This window comes from Perna viridis, chromosome 8, assembly GCF_037379345.1.
Source record: "Perna viridis isolate PV_CMFRI_1.1 ecotype Kerala chromosome 8, ASM3737934v1, whole genome shotgun sequence".
Taxonomy (NCBI): Eukaryota; Metazoa; Mollusca; class Bivalvia; order Mytilida; family Mytilidae; genus Perna; species Perna viridis.
In genome coordinates this window covers 27477175-27497365 of record NC_142452.1, presented here as the reverse complement: position 1 = coordinate 27497365, position 20191 = coordinate 27477175, and the positions used below count along the sequence as shown (strand labels likewise).

Below are 20191 nucleotides of genomic sequence, written 5' to 3'. Positions count from 1 at the left end.
CCTAACATTCCCTTCAATAAAAAACTGAGAAATATGTTACAAAAAAGTCTAACAGACAGACTGACAGACAGACAAAGTGATGGCAATATAAAGAAAGTTAGGGCATACTTGGATGCTCTTATGAATGCTTAGAATTCCCAAACCCATGAATCAATGAAATTGATACCCATTAATAAAGTACTTCCACAGAAATTATATAATACATTGAAACATAGAAAAATTACAAATAAAATGTATAGGCAGGGTCTGAATAGAAGATGGTGGTGGGGGGGTCTAAGAACTGAAACTTACTAGAATCTGACTAAATCACTTAATTTTTTTATCGATATGTACAGCCATACTAATACTTATAAGATCACATGTATAAGATGATAGCTTATGTTCCCTATGACCAAAAAAGTAATAATTTATCAATAGTATATGCACTTAAATCTTATATCATATAACCTAAGGGTAAAATATAAGTAACTATATTAAACACTGCTGATAGTGTCAGCTCAATGAGTAAGTAAGTACTTATTTTTTTTGTGAAACCCTCTGATTTATATGTTATAACATTAAAACACTCAATTTATAAGATGTAACAATCTGTGCTTCCATAGTGAATTTCCACTAACTACACAATTCTAATCAGTTTAATTAAACTACACTAAATCTAGCATTATAAGCAGGCTAACAAAACGATACTTTCATTTCAAGGTGGAATGGTACTTTTTCTCATTATTTTAGGTTGGCCTTTTATGTACCCTACTTCAGTAAATACTGCCCGACACTATGATAAGACAAATTGTGCTAATACTCAAAATGTTTTAGTAATTCCAGACTAACATTATCGTACTTTAAAAAAATTGCATTATAGTTTTTGAAAACCATTTTATATAAATATTGTGATTTTTAAAAAATTTACGTGCCTTTTGCAGAAAAAGGGGGAACTTTGCCCCAAACATCATCTGCTTAAAACAGCGAAGAAATGAACCAGTTATGCTATTACTTTGTCCACATTTTTAGTTAGGAAATGAAGATATGATAAGAAAAAAGTCAGTTTATAGCTCTGTCATTGTTTTAAAGGGGTGAATTCTTCAAAAGTTTTTCTATTGTCCCCTATGGGAAATAAATAGTGCCGTTCTACCTCCACTGGGACATGTAAACCACTAAAAGCTAGATTATCTCCCGTTTTAAACACCGAGTAAAAATCTTTTCCCTTAAAGCATACAGTACCTGAAGTGATCCATGCAACAAAAATTGTGATCGGTCATCGATCACTGATCAGTTTCCAGTCAGTCATTGATCTGTCAAACCAATCCATTTAACTGGTGATCATATCACGTGACCACAGAGTGGTCAATGTATTTTACGGTTTTTGTTGTTTTCTTTGTCAATTTTACACAAATATTTACATAATGTAATAGATTCAAACATCAATTTATACTTTTATTTTACATTTCTTTTATTTAAAACAGATCTCACATCATTTTACATAACAAAACTGCGATCAGATCGGTCACCGGTCATCAATCCTTCAGCGATCAATCTGTCAATGGTTATTGATCCGTCAAATCATTGCGCGGATTGATTCAAGGACTGTATCAACAACAACAACCCAAACTTCATGTGATGTTTCATTAAAATCCATTGAACAATTTAAGAGTTGTATTTACATTAATGCATACAGACAGGCACATTGATAAGTTTTACCACGTACTTTGTTTACAGGGACATATTAAAAGGGTATGCGTCAAAATAATGCTTACTTTGAAACATTCAAGGCTTGTATGGATGAAATTTGACAATAATCTTTCTTCATGCACATCATCAAAGTTTATTTGATCTTTAATGGGGATTTAGCTTACATGGTACATATATAGACATGGTGATTCAAATATACTCCTGTGAGAGCTATGTTAAAGTGAGGCTTACATGGTACATAGACAGACATGGTAAAGTGAGGCCTGAACAGAATTTCCCCTACCTGATAAAGACAATCCAATGTTTGACTACCACTGAACAATAAGTTGTGCAACTTTGTGCCAAAAATAGCTCTCACTAGACACATCTCTCAATTTCATTTTCTGACCAATATTAGTAATGGAAGCTGTACAAATTCATCACTGCAAATGGTGTTTCACACAAACTTGGAATGGTACTATACCCTAAATTGGCTTTCATAATTGAGCCAACAAAGCCATCTCCAAATATCCAATTATTGGCAAGCAATGTCATGAGCTCGTAATCCTAACCTCTCTCGCTCTTTTTCAATTACATATTAGGCTGTTTTAATCATTCACATGGTGAAACATGAAACATAGTCCGCAGCCTTTTAGCAATATATAAAATTACATATTTGTTTTGACTCTCATATTGAGATGATGAAAGTTAAAGGGATTGATTGGAGAACAGACCAAAGAGCTAAATAGTCAACGTTGTTCTTGATTAAGTCCTGAAGGGTGCTAACAGACGGATGGGGGTCGTGATAAGGGGCAGAGAACTCATCGTAATCAACACTATCCGTACAATCCGAATCATCTTCATTCGAAAACAATCAATCAGAATTGAGTTTGTCAGTATACGGTCCTATTAATGCCGTTAATTATCAAAATTTCTCATTGATAGAGAAAAACAAAAGCGACAAGCTAATTGTAGGATCATACTTTCATCATAGCACTCCAATAAGGCGAGATTTTCTCTAAATTGGTTCCGTTCATCAAAAAGATGAATCTATGGGCCAAGACATGTTTTCAACCATCCACTAATAACTTATTGACTATTCCATCTATGCACTTACATCTTCTGATCATTGTAATGTATTGTATCAGACTGTTTGTTTTTAAGTGATATTGTGTAAATTGTCCAAACCAATCTTCCATATTGTAACAACACTAGAACAAAGATGGCAGTCATCATTACCTTCCATAAATGTCATGCATAAAAAAGCATACACAGAAAAAAAATTAGACTTAGTGTATAGAACAATATTACAAGTAAAATAGAAAGAAAAAACTTCATAAACTTAAATACAAAATAAATGGATTTTTTTTTAGTTTTATGCTAAATTTTATAGCTATTTGGTGAACAGTTTGTCTTAATCTATGGGGATTATTCCATTTGTGTTAACTTCTAACCTCAAGGTTCATAAACTAGCCCCCCCCCCCCCCCCCCCCCCCGAAATTTATTAAAAAATTCACATATTACCAATATACATACTGGTTTTCCAGTAATTTTTTTTTATCTTAATAGTGTAACTCCTGTTAAATGTGGCGGCTCAATATGATGGACAGCAAATGGTGACTAACAATCCTACATAATTTGAACAAAATCAAGCAATTTACAAGGAGGATGTCCATAAGTGTGATTGTACACATGCATGCATGGGTGGATGGACTCTGATATTTCTATGTCTTCTTTGGCTTGCAGTGGGGACAAAAAACTTGTGGGGTGGAGGGATGGACAAGGCTTACAAATTACACAAGTTAAAAGTAGAAAAACCCTATGTACTTAACATGTAAACCATCACAGAAAAAGCATACAGTATATACTGTACAATTAAAGAGACAATCATTTTTGCAAATTCCAACTCTGTTAAAAAATGAAAAAAGTAAAAAAAAATCCAAACAAACCCCTGAAACTGTAATAACCCAATTAATCAGATCAAATCAGGAAGTAAAGCTTATTCATCAAGTTCTTTAATATGTAATAATCCAATTTAAGCATGAAAATGTCTGATTTAGATTGCTTTTCAGGACAATTTAGCACTTAACCATATTTAGATCTCTACAATAAGTTTCTGAACATCAAAAATACATTACCAATTTAAGGTATTATATTGTTTTTGCCTCACAAGATTAGCCATTTTCATTTTATACAATTAAAAACACCCTAATGATCTAAAATTGTCACTGGGAAGCTTGAACCACTAAGTATAGTCTGAGTTGGAGAAAATTACTGCCAGAAAGTATCAGTAAAATGATTTAAAGAATTAAATCAAAGAAAATTACAATTCTACAGAACCCTCTCTGTCTGTAATTGGGAAGGCTAACAAAATTTACACTCAGTCCTATCACTGCCAATTAATCTATTCTATTAATAGGTTGTCCTTGGTGGTAATTCTATTACATTTCTGACAGGACAAAAGGCGTGTATTGTTTCTAATTCCAGTTAAATTTGAAGGCAAGTGATGTGAAGAAAAATACTACATAATAACAAATGATACCCACATAGATATATGGTTAACAGCCACAGTTGCCATACTTATGTTTCAAGAAAACACTATTTCATAAAAGGAAGATATTTAAGAGTCAAGACAAAAGTCTGCAGAATTGTAAACCCAGTTACTAAAAAATTTTATGTACAATCAACAACAATCCTTTCCAGTATTTGCTTTTTAGGGGTTTTGAGGGGGTTTATTTTGAAAAAAAAATATTCTGACTTCAAATGTGCTTAACCAATTTTGAGCTAATTTTTTACTGGTTTTTGCTTGGAAGGAGGTTTGTAGTAATTCCTGAAACAGCCTGGCTTTGGGTCTTCTGATATGAAATTAAGGTGTAGGTGCTGATTGAGAAGAAAAAAATTATATGCACCATCAGCAGTAGAAGTGTCATGGGCCATTTCTTTGTTCTAAGTTGGATAAATAGTTTTAAATCTAAGACATCTATTTTGTCCAATATCATGAAAAAACTTACAGTTTATAAGTTATATCTTTTCATTTAATGCAAACTTATTTGGTTAGAAAATGACTCATTATCTGCCATTAACACTCTGGAAACTGCATACTATAAACAGACATTTCTCTGGATTGCATAACAGCATACTAAAAAATACTTCATACATTTTCACATCTAGGTCTTGGATTTTGATATACATGTACATGAATAGTTCTATTATTGCCTCTTTGGTATCATTAATTTTTTGCTGATATCAACATGATGATCAGCAAGAACTAATTAACAATGAATCCTGATAATCAGACAGAATCCCAATACCATAACACACACTGAAATTACTTCATGAAGACAATGTTTCCGCCATGAAAATGACAATGAAAAATTAAAATACAAAATTGTAAACTAATAAATTTGATAAATGGGGTAGCAAAAAATGTATAAAGACACTGATTGGGCTTGTTTTTATTCTTAATTGAAGAGAATATTTTAAGTCATTAGTGTAGTTGATTTATCCCCCTCCCTTTCTACACACTGTATTTTGCTATTACTGCTTGAACCTTCTAGTCAGCATGTCAGGACAACCTTGCTGCTGTTACTTATTGAATTATAAAATCAGAAAGGTTATACTGTAATGTATATTAATGTATGACTTGTTTTCATATCAAAATTATGAAATCAGGAGTTCAAATTAACCATCAAGAGGGAAACGCCCTGGACTTTTCTGAATTTCAGAAGAACCAGAACTAAGGTAAATGAAATTTCAAAGATTCTGGGTAAAAACTGAGAGACTAGGACCACAGACCTACCCTCATTTGAATCCATGAATTTCAAAATAACCCTTAACATAAAAGCTCTATTCATAATTTTAACAATGCTTTAGTAGTTTGTACTAATAAGCAGTGAAAAAAGCTTTAAAAAGACCAAGATATTATGTAATTCAGCATGCTTGGTTAAATATCAAGCAAATTTATAGAAAAGGCTTATCCTAAGTCTAAAGTGATAATTTAATAATGAAAAAAATAACTATGCAAGTTATGAGTTCATAAAACCCCAAAACAATAAGGTGAGAACTAAATAATTACAATTTTAATAAAAAGTAATTGAACTAGTTCTCTACTCCAATAACAATTTTAACTTGTTTAATCAATTTCAATCTACACTATAAAATAGGACAGACCAAAGGCTCAAACAAAAACAGCATAGTGGTTCCTAATAAAGAAGGGAACTGACTTCTAATATAGTTTCTGATTTAATTTAAGATATACGTGCTACTGGTAATGCTAATATAGAGAAAATAAGCAGTTTAGCAAAGTACTAATGTCAATTTCATTATGGCCCCGTCAAATCTTTAGTGTTTACTTAACTTATTTAGGGAGTGAGGCACACAGCAAATCAGGAGACGATTAAGCTACTAATTATAAGCTCTTTGACAAGCATGGACATTTGCGTTAATATTTATTGGTGCTTATAATCCCTTACCTAATGATTTGGAGATTTTAACGATATTACTTCCTACTTTGAAAAGGCGATGAAATGTACGCCTAACATTTGCATAATATTGTCATCATTTGGAAGTCAACTTGTCAAATCTCAATTTGGTCTATTTATCCTACGACACGAATTTTGGTACATAGTCTAAACCCATCTATTTCCTCCATAGTGTTAATATGCATCAAAAATCAAAAAAACGATTTGATCAGATGATATGGGGTTTGTGTTGTATGTCAGTTAGACAATTAGTTATAGTCAAATGGGAAATTAACAAACATTTCTACTATCACCGTGATCCAGAAAATCTCCAGTAAATGAAGAAATTTACACGGAAATTAGAATATGTCCACCTATTCTTCAGATCTCAACATTATAGGATAGATTTTGATGGAGAAATGTCTGATGTTTAGACATGTAGATGATTGCATTGGTCAGGGGTGAAAATTCTTGTTTACAATTAAAAAACTAATCTACAAACTAGCCAAGATTTGATCCAGCCAATTCTGTTCCAGGAGAGATGTGTTACAAGGATCTCCAATTGCAAACTATTACGGGATGCATACAGGCCTATTCATTTCATTTCATGGAAGTGATTTATATTTGGAAAGTCTGCGAACTTAATTAAAAGAACAAACAAAACCTTTTGGAAGTCTGGACTGAAATAAATGAAGCAATGGTGTTAACAAGATTAAACAACATCCCTTTAAGATGTCATAACTTAGTACATTATGAACAATGCTTAAATGAATTAATATATGTTGTATTTTTTGTTTTTTCTTTATTGTTTTGTTTTCAAGCTGACGTTTGCAGGACTTGATAAACAACAATAAAATGAAGACACTTTGACTTGCCATTAAACTGTAAAATAAAAGCTAATAAAATGAAGTTTTATTTTGTCAATATTTTCTATTTTCATCAAAAACAAATGAACTGTTTTCATTTTTTAAATAATTAAGTTACAAATCATTTAACTCATGAAAAAAAAACTGTCTAAATTAATACTAAAACTGCATTCATGTTATATCGTCTGAATATAGCTGAAATATTGCTACTCAGATGTTAAACCCCAACAATCAATCAATCATTCATGTTATAACAATCGTGCATAACTTAGATTTTTAAAATCTTCATTTAAATAAACTAATCATCAATGTTGACAAAAAAGGGAAACAACTCTCATTATTTTGTATTTTAAAACATCATCAATATTGACATAAAAAGGGAAACAACTCCAGAATTTTTGTATTTTAAACCATCATCAATATTGACAGAAAAAGGGAAACAATTCTCATTGTTTCTGTATTTTAAAATGACAGAAAATGAGAAAGAACTCCTGTAATTTTTGTATTTCAAAAAATTATTACAAGCATTCATACTCTCCTTCAATCAACCTATACAGTAGTACCATGTTATAAGTTAACACATCTCTGATTAACAATTTATGAATTAACAGGAATAAGACAATAGGTTGAAGCAAGGAGATACAGAATCTTGGGGCAGACATAAGACTAAAGAAAACAAAACTGCACAATGCAAGCAAAAGAATATACACAGAAATAACAGAATGAAGAGCAACCTGGATACTTTGACCATGGACAAAGAGTACAGGTCAGAAAAAATGTAATGCAACAGTTGTTTTCATAATTTCTACATATTTTAGCAAAATAAATTTCATTATGTTTCAGAAATTGGAATTAGAGGGGGGCATGTGCTTTTTATCACATTCCTGCTGAAAATGTACCATTGAAATCAGAAAATTTTACAAAGAATGTAACAGAATGGCCCATTGAAATTCTGATGATCATTGAAAATGGTGAATTCTCAGAATGTTATATGAAAAACCACATGTCATTTTCTGTTTACTATGACATTTCAAACAAAATATCAAAAATAAAATATGTAGGCTTTTTACCCATGAATCACATTTTGCATCATTCTTAGCTGGAGCGCTACTTAAAGTATTACAGTAAAATCTATCTACTTAACCCAAATTAAGACATTTCCTGTGGTCCTTTATGCAGTTGCAATGTTTTTTTAACATGTGTAGCCAAGCACCAGACCAATCTACACAAAAAAGTCAAAATTTTTTTGGGTCTAAAAAAAAGCTTCACTGTAAAATATTTATCCTATAACCGGCTATTTAAGTTTATAACTGCTTAGAAATAAGACAAGAAGCATACTTCGCAAGTCATACTGTGACTTTAGGATTCTGGATTCTGCAGAATGGTGTAATAGTGCAATCATTAAACTTGGAAAAATTCACAAAGTTAATATTGCACAGTCTTATAAAATTTCACACCACCCATCTTGTCTTCGAGACATACATTTTAAATATTTTATTTAATTAATTACTTGTCAATTAAAAAAAAGTGTTAAAAGTTTATCTATTCAAACAACTATTACAGCAAGTAATACAGTTAACTTCAAGAAATTGAGTCATCCCTGGGTTAAATCACCTCATGAACTTCCTAAGTTAGTTAACTGGACATTTACATTTTCTATTATTTGATAAGTATTCCAATCGAAGTTTGAAAGATCATTGTCAAGTGTCCATTTAACTAACAAAGGAGGTTTATCAGATTATTTAGTCATGGGAAAACCAACCCCTACCCCCAGAAGTTAACTACTTCATTAGCTGTAAAATAGACTGCTCATTGTTATAGGACTGCAGTTACCAAAGATTAACGGTACCCTCTATATCCAGATGCAACTGAAAAGTCACAAGAAGTTCGTCCATGAATGAGACTGTCGCACCCAAGCATTATAGTTTTGAAGTTAAATTGTACTTGGATATAAAAAAAGAACAAAACTTGAAATCCTAATAATAAACAAGAAATATAGTTTGAACCCATTTTTTCGTAAGAACAAAATTAAATGGAACATGTCAACAGAAAGATTAAAGTAATTATGTAATAGCACTGAACTTTCCTTATTTTTCTGATGGATAAAAATGAGCAAAAAGAAATGACTTCACAACCAACTTCTGATACAAATACTGCATAACAACTCAATAATTCCCCGGCCAAAAAAAGTATTAAAACAACCAGGATTTTTTTTCATAAAATCAGAAAAATTAACTAAATAATATTAATTTCAAAGAGTTTATAATAGTCTATTCACAGTTCCTGCTTATATATCTTAAATCTTCCAATCTGGATTTTTCTCATGCACAATTAAGTTCATATGAAATCAGAAACCCTTCATTTTTTTCAGTTAGTTTACAAGTTAAGAATTGGCTTAAACAGAGCTATTTGTGGGTACCTTTCAATGAACTGCTTCTTTATAGGTAATCACTTACTCTTTATTTCTTAATTCATTGTTAATTGCAATCAACATTTTTATTCTACTTCTACTATTTTGGCAATTGTGACTGACAATTAAATGGATACTTTATATGCCCCATTTTTTCCTTACTTTGTTTTATAGAAACCTCTCACAGTTTTGGTGAACACTTTAAATGGTTAAATGCTAACCCTTATGGTATCAGTCCAACAAGAATAAGTTTACATAGCATATCTATACTGATTTAGCAGCTGTTTTACTGAGGATTTAAGGAAAAGGAAATATTATAATTGTGTAAAAAAAAGTATATTTTCACACATTTTTGAAAATTATTAGCTCTATTTAAAATCACAGCATTGGTCCTCTGTTTAGCAATAATCTTTCCGTAAAACATACCAACATTACTGAATTTATTGTAAAAGTTTATAAATTGAAGTTAATAACACAGAAAGTCATTTTTTAATTTTTTTCTTTGAATAACAATGCAAAAACCTAACTTTGTCCTTTAGAAGGCAAAACACTTGCACCATGACAGTTTTTTTTTAAAAAGGGTCATGAAAGGATCTTGCTGATATTTGTAAAAAAAAAAAAAAACATTAGCGGATATGTTAATTTGTTCAAATTATTTATATAAAGTATCACCAACAAAAAATAATGTAAAAAATATCAACTTACCAGTGCTATCTGTTTGGAGTTCCGTTTCTGTCATGTCCCCTGAAAGTAACCAATCAAATCTCTTTAAATGATAACAGTAAAATTTATACCACAAAAAATGAATAGAATAAATTCAAGTGTTTTTTTTTTTCTCAGCGATAAGCTCTGTTCAGCTCTAATAACAAGACCAAATAAGTATCAATTTACTATGAATTGAGATATCTATTTGAAAGACTTTTATTTTTCCTCATTTATAAAACATGCGTGAATAAAATCAATGTATTTGACGAGAGAATCTATCACCTGTATTCAGCCTATGGGCTGGGTAAGGTGACGACTAATTATATAGATCATTGGTTAAGTGACATGGAGGTGTAACCTGAAAAGTTAATATTAATCGTAAATTTTCAGCTTTTATGTGGATTTCTTGTTTTATTGGAAAAATAAAAATTGACATTACTTCTGTAGGCTACTTGAAATATCAATGACACTTTTTATGTCTAATGTTCTTGGGTGGGATGAGAATATTTTCCTATAATAATTTCAGGGAAGAAAAAGAACAGTACAATAATTATTTCTTAATTTGTTTTTTTTTTTGTTTTTTTGTTTTTTTTGTTTTTTTATTATTAAAAAAAAAGTAAAATGAAGATATAGAAAAAACTATATATAATACAAAATTCAAAACACAAAATTTCATTGAATGTAGATATTAATAAAATTTCCTTTGTTGAATTTTTAAGTAGCAGTCTTCGTAAGAATCATGCAAAATCAGAAAAATGTGATACACCCCAAAAAAGGCTACATATTTTTATTTTTGTAATTAAGTTGTTTTATGGATGTATATTATGAAATGTGTTATTATTCATTACGATCTGTCCGCTCTTAGGAGATAATCAACATCGAAAATCCAGTAGATTCTATTGTATTTGAGTGTTATTTACAGAGTTATCTCCCTTAATTTTGAAATCTACAGTGCATTCTATATAATTTTTATCTCCTATGAGCACGGGTTATATGAGAAACCAAATGTTAATTTCTGTTTACTAAAGCATTTTAAACAAAATACAAAAAAATAAAAATATGTAGGCTTTCCGACCATGAATCACATTTTGCATGATTCTCATATGGAGTGCTACTTAAAGATTAAAATATTGTCAAAAAAACACAGAAGCATGAACAATGAGACAAAACAAATATATCAAAATCCAAATACATGGCCAGAATATGAAAACAGGAAACAAAGACGACCTACATATTCAATGTAGCAAACTAAATAAAATAAACTATACATAAAAACTGAATATAAAAAACAAGAAAAGAAAATTTAAGAAAATTATATTGTGCCGTCCTCTCATATTTCTCGAATTTTATACATTAACATGCTTCTAGCAAATGAAATCTGAACTTTCTCTGCAATGAAATTTTATTAATTGGGAACATAAGGAAATCCATGATTGTAATTATAAATAATAAACTATGCACACATATCATGTATCTAAAAATTCTTTGATTATTCTCAATTCTAAATAAACACATATAGACTTGTGAAATTTTCATGTATTGAAATGTTGCATACAATATTTCTCATAATTGCACATTCCTTAACAGGTGAAAAACAAATAAGAGTGGTTAACAAGTTTTTCTTGATTTTTCATTTTAAGTAGCAGTCTTTCTAAAAATCAGACAGAAGGTGATTCATGCTTGTCAAAAACCCATCATACTCAGTTTTATTTCTTGTTCAGAAACAGTTACTGATCACATAACCAGTCTTGGTTTTTCATTTAGCTGTTATGCTTTTGAGATAAAAATGATAAAGATTGTACGTGAAATTGGCACTTAGCAAGAGTTATCGTTCTTAATTTTGTTTCATTTGGTTGATTTTTGTGGGAGATGAATGCACGATTTTCTAAAATGTGCAGATCTGTATGCAGAAATGATTGTTGTTATGTGAAATATTTAGACTGAAAAAGCATTGTTTGACAGGTGGATTTACTTCACCATGAACCACTTTTCCATTGGCAATGTCTGAATTTTATGTGGACAGGTACCCAGTACTTAACAACACCAGAAATGTGTCTTGATTTCTCTGTTTATCTGTTACCTGTGGCAAGTGAATGTATGTTAATTTCTGGCATTATTGAGTAAATTTCAAGCCAAACTTTATAGTGTTTGTGGTTCAGAAAATCCATGAATTCAAATTCGAAATGAAGTTTTAAAATTAAATTGAAACTCTTTTTTCTGCTTCACTGAAACTGTGAATATAATTCTGAATCAAGTTTTAAAATTCGATTGAAATCAAGTAATAAAAATAAAAATACTTCTTAAAAATATTTAGCATTTATATTGACCAAAGTTGTCATCAATTTAGACAAATGGATCTTAAATGACTGGCATCTGCTTATTTGTCTATTTGTTTAACACTATCTTTCCATAAAATACCGGTAGTGCTAATTTTTGCAGCCATTTTAGAAAGCCCAGGAAATATCACATAAGAAACAAGTACCAGTAATAAACAAGAGACAAAACTTATCACATACAAGACAACGCTTTACAAATTGACAACTTTTGGTGCAATCACATCAAATAAAATTTAATCTCTAGGATTATTATGACAGTCATATTACATGTAAACTGACCTGGCACTTTTCCATAAAACTGCCCATCTTAATACAAGTTACTGGTGGAAAAATATTTCTCCAGATAATTTTGAACAACTGGGCTCTGCACTCTGGTGACCACTCATGTCTTGTCTCACTTACTACTGACTGAGAGAATACAGGCTCTTTGTGTTTAATATTTATCTTCTAATAGATAATAAGGGTCTCTGACATTGTACTGACATAAATCAATGCTAATTTCAATATAAATGATCACCAAGATCCATGTGACTACCTAGGGCCCTGCTATCATATGGACCATTCAGCTGAGTGTGACCACCAAACCCTTCAGGGTAAGAAGATCCTTAACTTTTTCCAGCTTCCATTATTAATGGTCCACTTTAAGAAAATCAAAAGTCTGCAATGAAGTCACCATTATTGCAGTTGATGATCTGGGACCCAGCTGGAAAAAGAAATTTCATAAGTCCTAAGTCAGATACTGTATGTCTTGGACATTGGACAACCACTAATTTGAACCCCTGTGTATTAAATACAGACTCGTGCTGTCCAGATGTACTCCTGGGACTAAATGGCAATGAATTCAAGTCATTTATGATCTATCAATTAATTTTTTTCAGAATTATCATAACTTCACTTTACTGTATATTTCCATAGAAGATGCCAGTATTGTGATGGATGGTTTCTCTAGGACAACAAGAGGAAATTCATTTTATTTAATCAACAAACGATGTCAGATTTGTTTTTATTTAATTATTGATGCTGAGCAGTTAATCTACTATAAATTCATTGCTTCATTTATATGCAAATATAATCAAAGAAGAACAGCCAGAGTTGTCCAACCTTGAAATGCAGCTCAATTACCTCCCCTGTAAGAAATCTCCCTCCCTGCCAGGCTCATTTGTCAATTTTTTAAAATTTTCATAGAATTTTTAAAAACTGTAAGAGTCTTAGTCTAAGACATTGCATGCCAGTTGTTTTCTTTAAATTGAACAATTGAAATAAATATGTTCTGCATTGAAAATTATAAAGAAATAGCAATACTATGCAATTCTTGCTGTGGAGTATTCAGAATATTATTTTTTTTTTATTCAAAATCCTTTGTTAGCAATCAAAAGAAGAAATCAACCATGCATGGATATCAATACTATCTGTTCATGCAGCATTTCACACACTTCATAAGCATGTGAGCAAAAAATTGCTTTGGTACAGCTGCTTTGTGGCTGCAAAGGCAATAATTTGCATTGTGATGATGGTTTGGTTGCAGTACCATAGCAGGAAAAAATATGTAATAAGACACAAGCAAAATTTTCATCATTATAACAATATTGACATTATTTTTTGACCCTGAAATTAGTTCCTTTTGAGCAACTTGAAGAAAAACATTGTTTGCTTAAGGAGGTAGACCTAGAGTAAGGGACATAACTCTTGAAATCAGTGAAATATTTGTATCATATTCAGTTTCACCAAAGCCTATCAAGCTTTCATTTGAAACCGAATGAAATCAGTCCAATTTACTTTGATGCTTACATAAGATTGATGTAAAATGCTGAATACAAACTTCCAATAATTTGTAAGAGTTGTGTCCCTTACCCTCTACCTCCTTAAGTACTTCTCTCCCTAAGAAACGGGCAAAATGTGTATAAGGTGTGGCACATGAAGGGAAAATACACAGACATTTTAATGCATAATCCAAGTATTTACACCTCATAACCTCAAGAAATTACTGTCAAAGTGTTTGATGAGTTTGCCTTTGTAAGATATTGATAGGTAAAATTGACAAAAATGCAGGGAAAATTTTCCTGAACCTTTTCCTTATATAAGCAGTAAAAAATATCTATGTCACCAATGCTTCAGGATAAATTTAAATACCTGTTCAGTTGTTTTTTAGATGTATTGAATGTATTTGAGGTGAAAAAGACCAAAGTGAGAAATATAATGTGTTACCCATTGCCTGATTCTTACACAGAATGGTACTTAAATATTTTTAAAAAAGGGTTATCAGCCTCTTGTTGATTTTCAGTACAGACTTGTCATTTAAGCAGGAATCATGAACATTCTATAGTATGTGATATACCCTAAAAAAGGCTACATATTCATATTTTTGTTATTATGTTGTTTAAAGGTTTCATATCATGAAATGTATTCATTCTAATCTGTCTCGTCTTAGGACATGAATAACATTGTAAGTCCAAAAGAGATATCTCCTTTAATTTTGAATGCTATAATATATTTAACTTAACTTTATTAGTTAGTCCATTTATGGAAATACTATACAAAGTATTTCTTACATTTTGACAATTACTTTCTTTTTTTATTAAATATAGATTTTTAACATTTTGATTCAACAAAAAAAAACTATGGTTTCGTATTTATTTAGGTTAAATATTTCAATTTATTTCTTTAAGTGTCAGGCCCTGTAAGAATCAGGCAGTCGGTGAAACATGGTATGGAAAAAACCCTCATTTTGACAGTGTAATTTGACTATTTGCACCATTTAAATCATGGAAAACAGACAAGATTTTGAATATCATGCTGGACCATTGAGTTACTATTTCATTGAAATGAACTAAAAATAAACATTTCAAGGGCAGATAACTTTGTCAAAACTTCATTTTTCTAAGATTCTATTGAAAAATTTCTGAGCAGATCGAGTGATGCAGAGATCAAATAATGGTCTTTTCAAATAGAAAAAGTATCCTTGAGTGATATTACATTGTCAGATCGGTGGGGTTTTGACATGCATGTTTCTGATTTTTCCCATTTTGCCTGATTATTACAAATACTTACACTTAACTGTTGAGTGTCTAAAATTTGTTACTTCAATATACAAACTTTGCTTAACATAATACTTTCATGCAAAATGTAAGTACAATAATTAAAGAAAAAAAATAAAGGGTGGTCAGTGGATCAAAAAAAATATAACCAATAAAGAATAGAGAATTTTGTGTCATTATGTTATATAAATGTTGTGCTAACATCATAATAATATTACGATAATTTGCATTTTTACCTTCATTTAACATAAGTCTGCAGTATAGCCCCCAGATGTTTACGAAAATAAAGTAATCAATATTACCTATAATTCTTCGGTACTTAAAAATTGCGAAACGATAACAAAACAAAACAAAACGAAAATAATCGATAAGAGAAAGAACCAAAATGAAATAAAAACAAAAGTAAACGATACAAATCAAAACAGAATGAAACGAAACTTAATAAAATAAATATTTTAAGACTTTTTACAATTTATAAGAACCATAAATGTTCCACTGTGCCTGACAATTCAACCCAAAGACATTTCGGACTATAACAACCCATAATTCCTTACAAATGTCGTACGTTTCAGCCAATAGACATAGCTGACCATGACAAATAGTAAATACTTTCGGACAATTAAAACCATATATTATTACAAATTTACCACATTTGAAGGTTATAAGTGTAATATATTAAATCATAGCTGACAAAAATTATCAACTTCGGGAGCGCTAAAAGGTTTCACCTTCAGCATATCAATATTAACTCTGCATTCCAAACGGGGTATTACTACCAATCAGGAACAGCAAAATATACCACAATCAAACATAACTTGCAGTATACTTCCAATAACATCATGTTGAAAGTTTAAAAATATGAACAAGAGGTTCCCAGGAGCCTGAATCGCTCACCTTGTTAAATTTTTGCCTTTTAAGGGCAATAACTCTAACAAGGAGATATCAGACAATTTTGACTCCATTTGATTCATTGGACACATCTGTAAGCCTTATAATAAGGATCATTTCAGCAATTGAAAGCTATTGGCTAAACCTAACAGATTTGGAGATGCATGCAAAAATGGCAGCCATGTTTTTTCAGCGATCAAAAATCGGTCATTTCGTTAAGGATACCCTATAAAACAAAAATGCCACCTTTCATTGAATTTTACAGAATAGTTTCTGAGGAGCAGATTTTTTAAAGTAATAACATTAAAAACAGCAAAAAATGTCCAAAAAGGGCAATAACTCCACAATGAGTCAACAAATTTTCACCAAAATTTGACCACAGACAGATCTCTTCATGCGGAATAATTTTACCCCAGTCACGTTTTGGTTAAACCTAACCGTTTTGGAGATATATGCAGAAATCTGCTGTCTGACCCCTATGTTCTATTTTTAGTAACAGCGGCCATGTTTTTCGACAAATCAAAAATCCCCACAACAATTCTATGCAGGATACCCCAAGGAACATTCATACCAAATTTGGTTCCAATTAGTCGAGTAGTTTCAGAGAAGAAGAGTTTTGAAAAACTGATGACGACGGACGCCAAGTGACGGCAATAGCTCACATGACCTTTGGCCAGGTGAGCTAATAAAGCAGTCCTTCCTATTTCAATATCTTTGGTTTTGAGTATTTCTTGTATACAATTATAATTTTGATAAAGATCTTTATCATGAATTTGAATACTGTTGATGAGAGGTTTCCCTTGAAAAAGGTGTACAGCATAAACAAATTTGCAATATAATATGAGTGGTATTTTCTGTTTTCATTCAGATAAAATTTCATCAAAATAGCTTGAGTGGCTTAAGAGGAGTTCTGCTTATAAGAAATGTGAACAGATAAACAGACAGACAAGGTGATTCAAATAAACCACCTCAAACTCTGTTTGCAGGTGATATAAAAATTCCCATTTTATCAAACACACTACATTAAAACTTTAACTGCGATACAGAAAATATAATTCTTAAGACCTACCATAATTGATACTGAAGTCTTGGTTTTCCACAAAGTCAACCATATCTAACAAAGTACTTGTGTTCAGAATCAAAACAGAGTCCTCCATTTCTTTATATTAAATATGCTCCTCAAACACAGTAGAAAATTCTACAACTGATGTAATTAACCACATGTAAAATGACAATATAAAAATATGACCTATATGATGGGCACCTGTTGCAGAAACCATAAAAACATGTCGTTAGATATCAACATGTGTGAATGAAACTAAGAGAATTAAATCAAAATATTCAAATATTTATGACAAAAACTATTATGGAATAGGTTAGAACTAGAAAAATGATACATGTTCATGGTATGGAATGGTACAAATATCACCATTAAGGAAAATTATCGCATGACAATTCCAACTACAGGTGTAAATAAGATATGAATGTCTAAAGATCACTTATTTTTAAATATCTGTTAATAAATGTGCACCCCAATAGAAAATTTTAATTCGAGGGGGTGAATATTTCAAAAACTGAATAAGCATTGAAAAATGTTAAAATAACTGTCCAAATAATAAGTGTTACTTTTGATCTGCCAAATGCTCATACAATTTTCATTTATTAACTTTAGTTGGCATTACATTTTCAACAGTCAACCACTAACTGGGAATTCAATTTTAAGAATTGTGGCTGACATTTTTTTTTACCAACATGCATCATGATTATGATGTATCTGTGGCACTGATCTATCACTTAATGCTTTATCTTAACATGTGGTCACACAAGAAACAAAATTTGTGTAAAGTAGAAAACATTATTCAAAACAATTTTTTAATGAAAAATATCAAAACTTGAAATTGTTATAATAAAAAATCAACATTAGGTGTAAAAAAATAAAAACTGAGAATTGAAAATAGTTTTTAAAAATTCAATACCATTTGAGAAACACAGCAGGTCATCAGACAAAAAGTAGATGTAAATAATACTATACTTTTATAGCTTGTTATGACAAAAACAAAAATGAGAAAAAATTGAAAATGATAAAAAAGGTTAATTTTCTCTTTGTTTGCTTTGCATTAAAATTTCAAATTCAAGAATATAAACTTCTGTAATTTGTAAAAAAAAAAAGGGTCTACATCAACTGTTTTTTTTTTTTAATTACTTTTGATTTAGTTTTTTAATTGAATTGAATTGTCTCTAAAATTAAGAGAAACACAACTATATTGCATGATTGAGTAATGTAGATACTAATATAATACATCAGCAGTGGCGATGACTTGAATATAAAAAAATAAATATATGCCCTTTTGTTCCAATATTACCTTTTGTACATTCCATTTATCAGAAATTTAAACTTTACTTACATGTAAAATTAATTTTCACAACCATTTACATCATTTTTACTTGTGACAAACTGTACAGTCTTCACAGTTTTAGAATTGTTTACTTAATACTATCAGATACATCAGATAAAGTGCCACATTTATATCATAATTAGTGCTGCCATTTGGTAATTTTGCAGTAAAAGAGATTATATTATAGCAAAGACGACTGCCCCCTGTAACCATAGATTTAGAACAATTATCCTCTCTAATTTAAATAATTAAGTAGCTGTCTTTGTAAGAATCATGCAAAATCTGAAAAATGTGATACACCCAAAAAAAGGCTACATATTTTCATTTTTGTAATTAAGTTGTTTTATGGGTCTATATTATGAAATGTGTAATTATTCATTTTAATCTGTCTGCTCTTAGGAGATAATCAACATTAAAAGTCCAATAGATTCTATTGTATTTGAGTGTCATTTGCAGAGTTATCTCCCTTACTTTTGAATTCTACAGTGCATTCTATACACATGATGCCATGAGGAATGAAAGACCAATCAAAACTGAATCTTAATCAACAGAATCATGCAGCTTTACCAGTTGGTGAGAAAAAAAAACAAAAACTGCTACCAAGGTAGAGAAAACGAATGCACTAACTTGACACAAAGCCTTGATATGGATGTGGCTTAAAACCACAGGAAAAAGCAAAGTTGTATCGTGCATTTGTTTTCCTGAATTAAGCTAAATTTGTATATCAAATTTTTTAAATCAAGTCATCACAGTGTTATTGTTAATATACTGACACAAAACAAAAATAAGGCAACTTTTATATTATGGTAGAGACATATTGGCAGTGTAAAAAAAAACCTTAATGTGACTTCTAAACAAGACATCATATCTAGTCAGTGTCTGTGTATCAGTTCAGTGCATATTAAGCAGTAGTCTTTATAAGAATCATGCAAAAACCTGCAAAAAGTGATACAACCCCCCCCCTCCAAAAAAAAAAAAGGCTACATATCTTTATTTTTGTAATTAAATGGTTTTATGGGTCTATATTATGGAAAGTGTAATTATTCATTCCAATTTGTCTGCTTTTAGGAAATAACTCACTTTGAAAATTCAACAGTTTATATTGTATTTTAGTGGTATTTACTGAGTTATCTCCCTTTATTATGAACTATACAGTGCATTCTATATTATTTTTTATCTCCTAAGAACACAGGTTATATGAAAAAAAACAATGTTAATTTCTGTTTACTATGGCAATTAAAACAAAATATCAAGAATTAAAATATGTAGGCTTTTCAGCCATGATTCACATTTTGCATGATTCTTAGCTGGAGTGCTACTTAAATGCTTAAAGAGTATGCAGAATAAAGTACAAAACATGACACACTTTAAAAAAATATCAACCGGGATATATTTCCTATACAAAAAAAAAACAAAAACAAAAATAAACA

At 30.6% G+C, this 20191-nt stretch overlaps 1 protein-coding gene across 5 annotated transcripts in view; it reads right to left on the bottom strand.

Annotated features, from left to right (window-relative positions):
• LOC148610058 (LIM domain only protein 3-like) overlaps positions 1 to 20191 on the bottom strand; it is a 101069-nt gene that overhangs the window by 45625 nt on the left and 35253 nt on the right. For 4 of the 5 annotated variants that reach the window (XM_088542037.1, XM_088542041.1, XM_088542039.1 and 1 more), the window contains one exon: positions 10107 to 10145. In XM_088542037.1, coding sequence (XP_088398163.1) covers positions 10107 to 10145 — 39 coding nt within the window. Of the gene's footprint in view, positions 1 to 10106; positions 10146 to 17434; positions 17570 to 20191 lie in introns of all 5 variants that reach the window. The other variant, XM_088542040.1, reaches the window with a different exon arrangement.